Source organism: Pinus tabuliformis, chromosome Q (genome assembly GCF_031772625.1).
Source record: "Pinus tabuliformis cultivar Carrire ecotype Pingquan chromosome Q, CPIR1, whole genome shotgun sequence".
In the NCBI taxonomy this organism is placed as follows: Eukaryota; Viridiplantae; Streptophyta; class Pinopsida; order Pinales; family Pinaceae; genus Pinus; species Pinus tabuliformis.
In genome coordinates this window covers 537,678,583-537,690,658 of record NC_142296.1, presented here as the reverse complement: position 1 = coordinate 537,690,658, position 12,076 = coordinate 537,678,583, and the positions used below count along the sequence as shown (strand labels likewise).

The following is a 12,076-nucleotide window of genomic DNA, read 5'->3' as shown; positions in this document are numbered from 1 at the left end:
TGAAGAGCCTCTAACTAGTTATATTGTTTGTTTCGGTAGCTAATGACAGATGTTGAATTGTGTGCCCTTGCTCCAGGCTCAGTTACTCCAACAGGGGCAGTTTGTTGTGCCAATAAGGCCTCGAAGTAAGGATTGGCATCTAGTTGCCATGATGGTTGTGTACCAAGAGGGGGTGGTTGTGGGAATGTCACAGAATAACCATTACTAACTCTTGGAATTGGACAATCCAAAGAAGATGAGGTACTTGTACTAGCAATGATTGTAGATTTTGTCCCCGGTGCACAAGTAACATCAAAACCAAAATGTCTATGCTAGTCATAGAGTTGTTTTGCATTGCAATGAGGGGGTGCACACTGCACATTTTGTACACTGTATCATAAACATGTGTGCACCGACTTAGTAAACTCATCGTCACCATTATCATATTTGTAATGGACATAACATTTTCGTGATCTTTTGCAGAATGTAGTGATTCTTCATCAATAACTTATGTAGATTCATTTTCTTCCTCCTTGTTTTCATCTTTAGTTGTCATATACCCACTTTTATTATCTGTCTCATTTATGTCACCCTAAGGAGTTCCTAATTCAACATGTTCAATATCCTTTTCGTCATTAGAGCATTCTTTATTGTTAGTCTCTTTTATGTCAATGTCCTCTACCATTGTAGGTGTTGAATATATTTCAAAAAGCTTTATTGATTTTGCAAGTATCTCTCATTTCTAGTAATAATTCTTACCTAGTTTTACGGTCATAATCTTGGGAATATGTTCCCATGATTTCTAGACCTAAACTTTGATGATGAATAGTGCAACAGTTAGTCGAGGAATGAATTGCTCTGATACCACTGTAGCAAACAAATAGTGCTTGTTTGAACTTACAATGTAGAATACACAAGTGTATAGCAAACAATATATACATAGATAAGTTGATAGAATGAATGTTGGTACATTGCCTTCGTGATGGTTGCCCATATAGGCATTGACTAACCACGAAGGTGAATGGCCATGTCATTTGACCCTTTAACCTTTCATAACTAATCATTGTTAATAATATACTAATTGATTAATTATTATTATTTATTCAATTAATATTTTATGAATTTTTTGTTCATAACAAAATTCAAGTAAAATTTTTTTAAGGGCTTGCAAAATTAAGATAAAAAAATGGGAGGCCCTTCTTCCTTGGTCGTGAGCAATAAAGGGTCTCTTCCTCTCACCTTGTGTGAAAATCTTCTTCATCTTAGATAGCTAAGGTTTTGAGCGGAAAACTTGCGAGGAATTGATTAGTTTGTTGAATAAATTTCATAGTAAATCATTGCTATAAGCCTTGTAAAATTGCTCATTTTTATTTTGTATTTTGAGGAGGGGTTTTTTCAAAGCTCTATATTTTTTTGTAAACCCTCCTTAAGGATTTGAAATCCTCTCTTCCTATCTAAGAGGGTTTTCACTTTGTAATAACAATGAAAATATTTTTTCTTGAGGGAGCTTGGGGTTTTCCTCCATGGTATCCCATCTCCTCATTTGGTAGGAGAGGCTCTTGTTTGATTGATCACTAACTTGCTAGATTAGTTTTTTTTCTAATTTTTTAGATCTAGTTCCTAATTTTCATTGGCAAGCAGTTCAAAATCATTCATCATTTTAATTAGCTTGCTTTAATTTCATTGAGTAATTTGATTATCTACTTGATCTAACTTGCACCTATTTGCATTTGAATTGTTCTTGTCTTGCTTCCATTTGCAAAATCATTGAAGTAAGCTCTCTAGCTTCTAGATCTAATCCGATTTTTTCACTTACGTAGTTTTGGTCTAATTGGCATCTCAATCTACTTGTGCTTCATTGTGCAATTCGCACTTGCTTCATTGGTCATAAAACACTCCTAAAGCACCTCATTTAATTTGATCAATTGAAAGTGGAATTGTATTATGTTATTGTAGTATCTAAAGACATTTCCATTTTAAGCATTGAAGCAATCATCTAATTTGCATTTTAGATCTAGTTTGCATCTTGCATTCTCTAAAATTTACCTCCAAGCATAAGCTTGGTTGATAGATATTTAGGCCAAGTTTCCCTAATTTTCATTCAATTTCCTAAATTTGAATTTGGATCAAAGGTTAAAACGTGTGACCTCGCAGTTTTCTTGTGGTCAAGTCCCCTGTAGGAATGAAGGCACGTGGGTTGCATTTAAGTCCTAAGAAGGTATCGTTAATGACGCCTTATCCTTATCACTTAGTCCTTCTTGCAACTACCCGCTAGTCCATACCAAGTTGAAGGAATTGAGGGGAAGTCAAACCTTGGATTAGGCATATAATAAAATTTACCAACAACACTTTGTCTCACACACTCACATAGCTTTGTCTTATCTTGCAATTAGTTATTGTACAAAATGAATTTTGAGCATTTAATTTTACTTGCAGCATGACATTTTATTACTTGTCAATTTCAATTACATGCTCATTGTCCTTTGATATTATTCTACAATTTTTGGAGAATTTCTCTTTAATACAAGTATAAGTTCTATTTATTTTGCAAGTCTTGTTTTATTTCTATTGCTCATATCTCAAGTTGTGCATAATCTCTTGTGATTTTATTTCACTAACCCCTTGCTTTGCAGCTTATCCAATTGTGCAACTTGCCCAATTGTGCAACTTGTTGAATTTTCTTGATATATCTCATTTGCAAGTATTGTTGATTCATTTGTGAGCATATATTTCTTGCAAGTATATTTGGCATTGGTCTAACCATATTTGTCTCGCAGGATATCTAGTGAACAAGTTGTTGTCCTTAGCAAGTTTTCTTCTTAGAATCATCTTTAAGGACCACATCCCTTGACTTAGCTAGGAGAGAGTCTAAACAGAGAGAGTTGGGAATAGGAGACAGCCCCTTTTCTGAGTGATGCACCTTTAAGACCACACCTGGTGGGATTGGTGACTTTTCCCACATTAATCTAGTTGTGCATCTTAGGGACATCAGTATTAATTATTTCCTTAAAATGATTTGACAAACAGTTTAATAAGTTGTGACCTTGATGATTTGAAAAAGAATACATTTATCAATTGGAGCTTTAGGTGATCAATTAGCAAATAAAGGAAAACAGATTGTTACCTTTAAACATTGCACAGTAAAAGGTGAGAAGAATGAAGATGTGTAATTACAGCCAAATAGAAATAATCAACATTGTGATTAATGCAAAAGAATCTATTTTCTAAAAGGAGATAAAAATGGAAGTACTATTTGTAAAATGCAGTGCCTTATCATATTTCTGATGTTAAAGAATTTTGAAAAATAGAATGGTTCTGTTTATGATCAGTGTTCATGAAGCCTGCACACGATAAAACCTATTGAAAATGAGCGGAGCAGTGTTCTAGTGGAAGCATTTTTGGTGTTCCAGCGGAGGCATAGTGTTGACACCTAATCCGAAAGTATTGGGATTATTGTAAATAGTTTCAGTTATGCATTAGAGAAAACCAACAGACCTTGTAATTGGAATCCCAAGGGTCTCTCCACTCATATATATTCATGAATTGAGTAACGCAATAAACAAGTTAATTCGTGGAGTTACCCTCTGGGCCTGACATGGTATCAAAGCACAGGTCCACAGGTTCCATTGTAGCCTTGTAACTATTGTGATTCTTTCTGCTGACACTCAGAGTTGCCCCTGCAAACAAATTGTAACCGTTGAGAGAGAGATAGAGCACACGATTATTCCTGTGCGTTTGTTTCGTGTATACCCTTTGCGTGTTTGTTTGAGAGTTGTGTATGCTTCTCTAATCTTTGTATGTTGGTTCATGCACTTGTCTCACGCTAAAGCATATGTTGTGTTGAAAGAATTGCTTGGACGTTGTATGTTGAAAGTCGGTCTCTTGAATTATTCTCTGCGCTAGAACCGTGGTGAACGTTGACAGAGACTTGTTGTGCTGGTTGTTGGAGTTTTGAAGGGCTGCATTACTCCGACGTTGAATTGGAGGATTGCGTACAGTGCGGTGTTGTATACAGTGTTGCAGTGGTGCATTTGACTATGTCTGAAGGTCGTGACCATGCATTGCATATGGCGTTGGAGACTGTGTAACGGAGATCATGGTGTTTGTGCATAAAAATTGGTATGTTGACCGAAATTGTGTTAATGGTGTGCGTTAATTCCTTTTAAAGGTTGTGCATATAAGGGTCATATGGCATTTTTTATAACCGTGAATTTAAACATGTGCATTGGTGAGTGAATATATGGCTTGTGAGTGAACATATGGTATGGTATGAATTTTTTTAAGTGAGTGAATAGATGAGACATATGATAGAATATTGAAATGCATTGAATGGTGTATAATGGATTTTAAAGAAAAGGGCCATGTGGAGGTATATTAATGAATTCTTTTTTTGAAGACAAAGCCATTCAATTTTATTACAAATAAATCAACCTTTTGTCGCAACCATTGTAATTATTTTGAGGCCAGATCAGATATGATGCATTCACTCATCTCCATAGTGGGAGTAGTTCTAACTGGCAAAGAGAACTATCATGAGTGGTCTTGGAAGATAAAATACACCCTCATTTTCAATGAGTTGTGGAAAGGGGTTTGTGAAGGAGAAGGAAACAATGCACCTGAAAAGCCCACTTCAGATAAGGAGCTTGCCATATGGGAAAACAAGAACAGCAAGGCCTATGCCCTGATTGCAGCGTCAATAAATGAAGAGGTGAGTCGACATATTTCTCTATTTTCAAATGCCTTTGAAGCCTTAAGTAAGTTGAAGGAATTGTATGAATCACACTTTGAACTTGAAGTTGTTCAATTGATGATCAAGTTGCTCAATCTTGAGTTGAAAAATGATGACCCTCTTGCCTTAGCATCAGAAGTAAGATCGATTATGCATGATATAAAATCCACTGGTGTTGAAATAGATATCCCTCTCATAGCTTATGTCAAGGCACTATATCCCACTTATTCACATTATCTTGAATTTTTGCAAACAAGTGACCAACTTAAGGAGATCACCTTTGACTGCCTTGAGAAGAAATTTGTTGAAAGAGAAAAGGCTTTTGGGAAGAAGATAGCGCCTCAGTCTTCTGAAGAAGTTGTATGCCTTGCACAAAAGGAGAAGAATCATGCACAAGATTCTTCTAGAGGAAGAGGTGACCGAAGAGGAAGAGGAAGGAGGAATTTTAAAGGCAAGGGGCGCAAACAGTTCCAAGGAGAAAAGTTTGATCTTCATTGCATACAATGCAATAGAGATGGGCATGATGCTTCCACATTTAAGTTGCCTTGGGACAAAATTGAGCAAGAAAGAAATGAAGGAAAAGGTAAAATACTTGACAAAGGAAAAGGTAAAGCACCTGAGTCTGCTCATTATGTTGTGGCACATTGCAACATTGGAGTAACTGAAGACTTATTCAATGCTTCACTTGCTTCATGGAAAGATGTTTGGTTGCTTGATTTAGGAGAAACTTTCCACATGACTTTCAGGAGAGATTTCTTTGAAGAATTAACTGACAATGTTGATGGAGCAGTATACTTTGCAGACAAGTCAAAACTCAAGCCATCAAGGCTTGGCACCATCAAGCTTAAACTGTCTGGTCTTCCAGACATTCTTCTACATGGAGAAACTTGTTGTCTTTGGTCCACATCCGCCAGTAAGGACACTCCATTCACATATTTGATGGCAAAGCTGAGGTCAGAAAAGCATCAAGTCACTCACTTGTCATGACTAGAATAGAAGAAAAAAGATTTTTGAAACTGCAAGGAGCCTCTGCTCATGCACAAAACTTTTCATACAATTCTCACTATGATGAAGGTACACTTCCATTAAGTCTTTTATGGCATGCTAGATTTGGACACTTGAACTATAACACCCTTCGGTTGTTGAAGAAAAATGGTGTTCCCAGTTTGCCTACTATTCCTAGGAAACTTAAGCAATGTGATGCATGTATCTTAGGAAAGCACAACAAACAGACTTTTCATGATTCTCATTCCAGAGCACACAGAAAACTTGAACTCATTCATTATGATTTGTGTGGCCCAATGTGTGTTCCTTCTGCAAATGGTAATAATTATATGATGACATTTATTGATGACTACACCAGAATGTGTTGGGTTAATTTATTGAAGAACAAATATGAGGCTTTTGAAACATTCAAGAACTTTCATGCATGGATTGAAAATGATGCACAATCTCATATTGGATCTATTCGTACTGATAATGGAAAAGAATATACATCAAATAAATTTGAAAACTATCTTCGCCAACATGGGATCAAACATCAAACAAGTGTGCCCTATAATCCCCAACATAACAAAGTAGCTGAAAGAATGAACAGGACAATCTTAAATATGGTACGTTCCATGATGCTTTTCAAGAATGTTAAACTGATGTTTTGGGCTGATGCAGTTCTATGCGTTGTGTATATAAAGAATAGATGTCCATCTAATGTTATCAAAAACAAGACTCCCTACGAAATATGGTATGGCCACATTCCTTCGGTGAGGCATCTCCGGTTTTTGGTTCCACCTGTTATGCCTTTATACCTAAGGAACAGAGCAATGAACTCGGTGCAAGGAGTCGCAAATGTATCTTCTTGGGGTACTCAACTACCTCCAAAGCATATCGTCTCTATGATGAAGTCAACAAGAAGTTTATAATATCTAAAGATGTGATCTTTCTTGAATCTTCCAACACTAACAATGTTGTTGAGGGGCAGCTTGATCGCTTGGATAAATTCAGAAATGCAAAGTTTTTTCAAGATATTGATAATGAGATTCCACATCTTGAAGGGGGGATTCTTATACTGGATCAATATGTGGAATCTTCTTCTGAAGCACTCTCTCCCCCGCATGAAGCTCCAGCCATTGATGACACTTTCAGTGATGTGATCGACAGAATTGGGAGACTAAACCTTGATTCAACCCCATCTCAGTCAATTGAGCAGCTTGAGCCATCTCAGAAAAATCCTCCAAAATGGCTGACAAAGACACTTGAAAGTGTACATCCTAATGAGGTTGGAAAGACAAGAACAAGAAGCTCAACCAGACAGAATGGAGGTGATGTAGAAGATTTTGATTCACCTGTTGATATGGATGTTTCTTATGATTGTGAACTGAATTTGTCTATAGATTTCGAACCAACTTCCTTCAAAGAAGTCGCTTCCTATGATGAATGGAAAGAAGTGATGCAGAAAGAATGTGATGGCTTGATAAAGAATGGCACCTAGAAGCTGGTTGATCCTCCAAAGAGAACCAAACCAATTGGCTACAAGTGGGTCTTCAAAAACAAGTATAAAGCAGATGGCTCACTTGACAAGCACAAAGCCAAGCTTGTGGCAAAAGGTTTTGCACTGAAGGAAGGGGTCGACTATGAGGAGACTTTTGCCCCCACAGCAAAATGGGCTACCATCTGGACATTCTTTGCCTTGGCAAATCAGAACGGTTGGAAAGTCCAGCAAATGGATGTAAAAATTGCTTTCCTTAATGGAGATATGAAAGAGAATGTTTTTATGTCCCAACTAGAAGGATTTGTTGTGAAGGGTCAGGAACATAAATATACAAGCTTGTAAAATCCTTGTATGACCTGAAGCAAGCACCACGAGCCTAGTACGAGAAGTTAACTGATCATCTTCTGAAACTCAATTTCAAACATTATGATCTTGATGATGCAACTTTGTTTGTCAAGAAAAATGGCAAAACAGTTGTATATCTTGTGGTATATGTAGATGATCTTTTGATGACAGGGAACAATGAGAGCTACATTGCATCCATAAAGAAAGAACTAAGGAAAGGTTTTGAAATGACAAACTTGGGGTATGTTCACTATTATCTTGCTATTGAAGTAACTCAACATCCTAAGTTTATATTCCTCTCACAGAAGAAGTACATTGGAGATTTGTTCAACAGGTTTGGCATGGCTAAGTGCAATTCTTTGACTACTTCAATGGAACAGAACTTAAGCTCACATCCACTGAAGGAAAACAATTTGAGGATGCAACAAAGTATAGACAGCTCGTTGGAAGTCTCAATTACCTAACTACTACCAGACCAGACATTTCATTTGTTGTTGGAATCCTCTCCAGGTTTATGCAAAAGCCTTGTGAGGGTCATTGGTCTGCTACAAAAAGAGTTCTAAAGTACTTGAAGGGAACTCAAGACTTTGGACTCAAGTATACACAGGTGGGTGACTTCAACTTGATTGGATACTCTAATTCAAATTTCGATGGAGATAAAGAAACTAGAGTATCTACTTCAGGTTATGTTATGAGTCTTGGATCAGGAGCTATCTCCTAGAGGTCACACAAACAATCAATTCCAGCATATTCCACAACTGAGGCAGAATATGTGGCAGCAGCTGAAGCAATCAAGGAAATTGTGGCTCGGGAAAATTCTGGAGGATTGGAAAGAGAAACAAGTGCAATCAACTCCTCTTTTGATTGATAATACTTCTACAATAAAGTTGGCCAAGAACCCAAAGTTCCATGATCGAACCAAGCACATAAATACAAAATATCATCTAATTCGACATCATGTTGAGGCCAAGACAATCCACCTATGACATTGTTCCACAAATGAGCAGATTGCAGACATCTTCACCAAAGCGCTTGGAAGAGAAAAGTTTGAAAGATTCAGAATGATGCTTGGACTCACCAACATCCCTTCAGATTAAGGGGGGGAACATTGACACATGTGACCTAATTCGAACTGATTGGGATTATTGTAAATATTGTAAATAGTTTCAGTTATGCATTAGAGAAAACCAAGAGACCTTGGAATTGGAATCCCAAGAGTCTCTCCACTCATGTATATATTCATGAATTTAATAATGCAATAAACAAGTTAATTCATGGAGTTACCCTCCTGGCCTGACACATAGTTTACTGTTCAATATATTCTCCGTTCAAAACTAGAACTAAATGTCAATGACGACTTGCCAGGGCAGTGAATGTGGATAGCTAATATAGCCCCTTGGCTGGATTCAAGTCTCACCTAGTGACATGCTAGTGCTTGTGCTTGCACTTGTGAATGCACACATCATGGAAACTAGGACCAGGGGCAAATCCTAGGTGACTTTTCCAAAATAAATATCTCCCACTTGCTGCTGCTTAATCAGAGGTAACCAAACTGAATGTTAATGGCTCCTCCATAATGCTGAGTCTGGGCCCGTTAAACTCAGTGTGATAAGAAGAAGCTAATTCCTAATAATAATAAATTAATAATAAACTAAATGAAGTAAATATAACTATATGAAAAAAATGGAGAAAGACAAAATATCAGAGCCAAACAGAAATATCCTTGAGTTGTATACAGAGAAGAGAGAGGGAGGAGAATGCATGCCGTATTTTCGAGCAAAGTAACTTCTCATCCTCCAACAACCGCTTTGTCCATGAAGGCTTCCCACTGTGCCCACCCACTATATCCAATTTTCGTTGAGAAATTGTATCTTCTAAGCAAAATAAGGATGTCATTGGCGATCTTGTCGTTTCAACCTACAATCATATCGGCTCAACTGAATGAGAAATGTCTTATAGAAAATTAATCTGCAAATATTATGTGACAGCAAATAATAATTTGTCACTCCTAGTTTCAACTTTCTTCTTTAAACGATTTATTGTTTATTTTCAGAAAATAAAATAGAATGAAAACAACAGTGCATACACTTACAAAATGCAGAATTGATATACCTGTGGGGTTTTGAAGAAATCAGATGCTGCTGTAAAATAACAGGTCTCTGCACCTGTGTGACAAGTTGGGCCATCGGGTTTCCCAAGGTATATCAACTGAAAGTTTTAGAAAAATCAAAGTCAACAGATATCAAGCATTGATTTGCCACAAAACAAAAATCCAATAATTTATTCAGAGAAAAACAACAAATAGTACCAGAGACACAGTTGCCAAAACAACTTACAGAATCGCGATCACAATCCATAAATATATCTGACACATTTATGAAATTCAAGGAAGTTTCTCCTTTAGTCCACAGAGATGATCTTGATCGGCTGTAGAATGTGGCTTTGCGAGATATCAATGTTCTACAAACAGCTTCCCTATTTGCAAAGCCTTGCATCAGAATAGCCCCTGTATTGATGTGTTGTGCAATTGCAACTACCAAGCCTTTCTCGTCCCATTTTATAGTCTCTAAGAGACTTTCAACCTGAAGTTTGCACGTTTTAAGGCCTTGAGCTTCCCATTGAGAATCAGTTCATGATTGAAAACATTACCTGAACTGACGCAAAAGTATGTTATACAAAAAGCCTCATATTCTAGATAAGTCTTATCATGCCAACTCAAATATTTAAGATACAACATGCTTCACAGGGACGCTAAAAAACTCTAGATATGAAAGACCACCCAAATTGGCTAATAATAACTAATATAAGAAATGATAAGGTACGAATTCATCAGTAATACTGAATCCTGATAGCTCTTAAGGCTTCTGTTGATGCAAAAGGTTGCCACCTATCAAAACAACACCTGAAAAAAACATACCATATTATGCTTTAATCGATGTAATGTATTATAAACCCATCTACTGCTTTATTATGTAAATGGAGTAAGTTAAAAAAAGCTGCCATTGTTAAAACAGCTGTAACCAAAAAAAAGGAGGGAAAAGCTGTACTTCAAAAGGAGATGATCCAAAATGGATCTATATAATTTGTCATTAATTTCAGTACTTTCTGGCTGAAAAAAAAATCATGCTATTGGCATCTAGGTCCATGTCAAGGACAGATCCTGTTTTGGTGATTTGGGTTCGAGAAATTTCTGGAGCCCATTTGAGACATTAATTGGCTTTTTTGGGGGTCAAAAGTTTGCAGATTTAGTTCCCAGCCTCTGAACATTGTTCTGCCATTGAGAGCTTTCCAACAGCACAAAGATCACTTCAATAAGAGTTTGTATGAGGAAGCGACATTTCTGCATGTTGACCTATGCTTTTAACTACCATGGTACCACGTGAATGCCATGTCAACTCCCATTACTCACACATCCGGATTTTCAAAAAGATTCTAGAGGATCCAAAACCCTAACCCTAATCAAGAGTTGATGATTGCACAAAACCCTAACTCTAATCCTAGGCAGCTATTAAGACATTAAATACTCGACCACTTGGAAAGGAAGGGGTTTCATTCTTGTTGTATTGATTAATGTTCTCTAGTTAAGCAAATCACGGGAATGGAATATTGTGAATAACAAAAGAAGTAGAAGACCTCGTAGCAGCCATATAGGCCATAGTGTCAATGCAAACTCCATAGTGAGTTCATCTTTCTTTGTATTTGCATTTCGTATGTGGGAAAAAAACAAAAAGGCATAATTATCACCTTCTGGCTAGATTTTACCATATTGAATTTCTAGGGTGTTATTTACTTAAAAATTGAAAGATGCAGGGTAGAAATAATAGATTTTACCCAAAGTTACTATAGAAATCACACAAAGCAATCACAATAGCCAAATAAAGAACTAGAATACACAAAATGTTATGCTTTTATCGATGGAAGCAATGTTCACTTATCTCTTTGAGGGGACAACCTTCAATTGAGCAAAGCTCCAATTACAAATAACTTCACAAGACATCTGATTATGTTTCTTCTTGTTCTTTATATAGTACTATCTAGTATCTACCTCCTACGAACATTCTAGCAAAGGAACATTCTAGCGAAGGAACTTTCTAGTAGGTAAAACCTTCTTGTAAGCCTTCTTACATTTATTGCATTCACACTATTACATGGACCTTAGATGTACCATGACAACTAGTGATGAAGAGGTGCTAGACACCAGCAACTAGCAACTCTTGAACTATCTTTTCAAATTCATTTTTAAGGCAAATGAGTGGGTATAAGTCATACATTGGTTGGGAGGCTACCTAATATGAGCGTTATAGATGATCATGTGCACCTCAAGAGGATGGGAGGCCTTGGAGGATTTCAAAGACTGATTAATGTTTGACAAGACTAGAAACATGTAAGGATGGATAGGTTGAGAAGGTGTATTAAAGGCTTGAATGGCATGAAACTAGGCGAAAATGCCTCAATACCCTCTTCTAAGAAATCTTTACATATAATGTGAGTTAATAATCTCTACAAAACCAGTTATGATCCCTTAGAAAGTGTAG

The 12,076-nt window shown here is 36.8% G+C and overlaps 1 protein-coding gene across 1 annotated transcript in view; it reads right to left on the bottom strand.

Annotated features, from left to right (window-relative positions):
• AT-IE (histidine biosynthesis bifunctional protein (HISIE)) overlaps positions 1-12,076 on the bottom strand; it is a 190,338-nt gene that overhangs the window by 106,596 nt on the left and 71,666 nt on the right. Inside the window, exons 2-4 of the mRNA XM_089384819.1 lie at positions 9,878-10,123; positions 9,654-9,749; positions 9,307-9,458 (exon numbers count right to left, since the gene is read on the bottom strand). Coding sequence (XP_089240945.1) covers positions 9,307-9,458; positions 9,654-9,749; positions 9,878-10,123 — 494 coding nt within the window. The remainder of the gene's footprint in view (positions 1-9,306; positions 9,459-9,653; positions 9,750-9,877; positions 10,124-12,076) is intronic.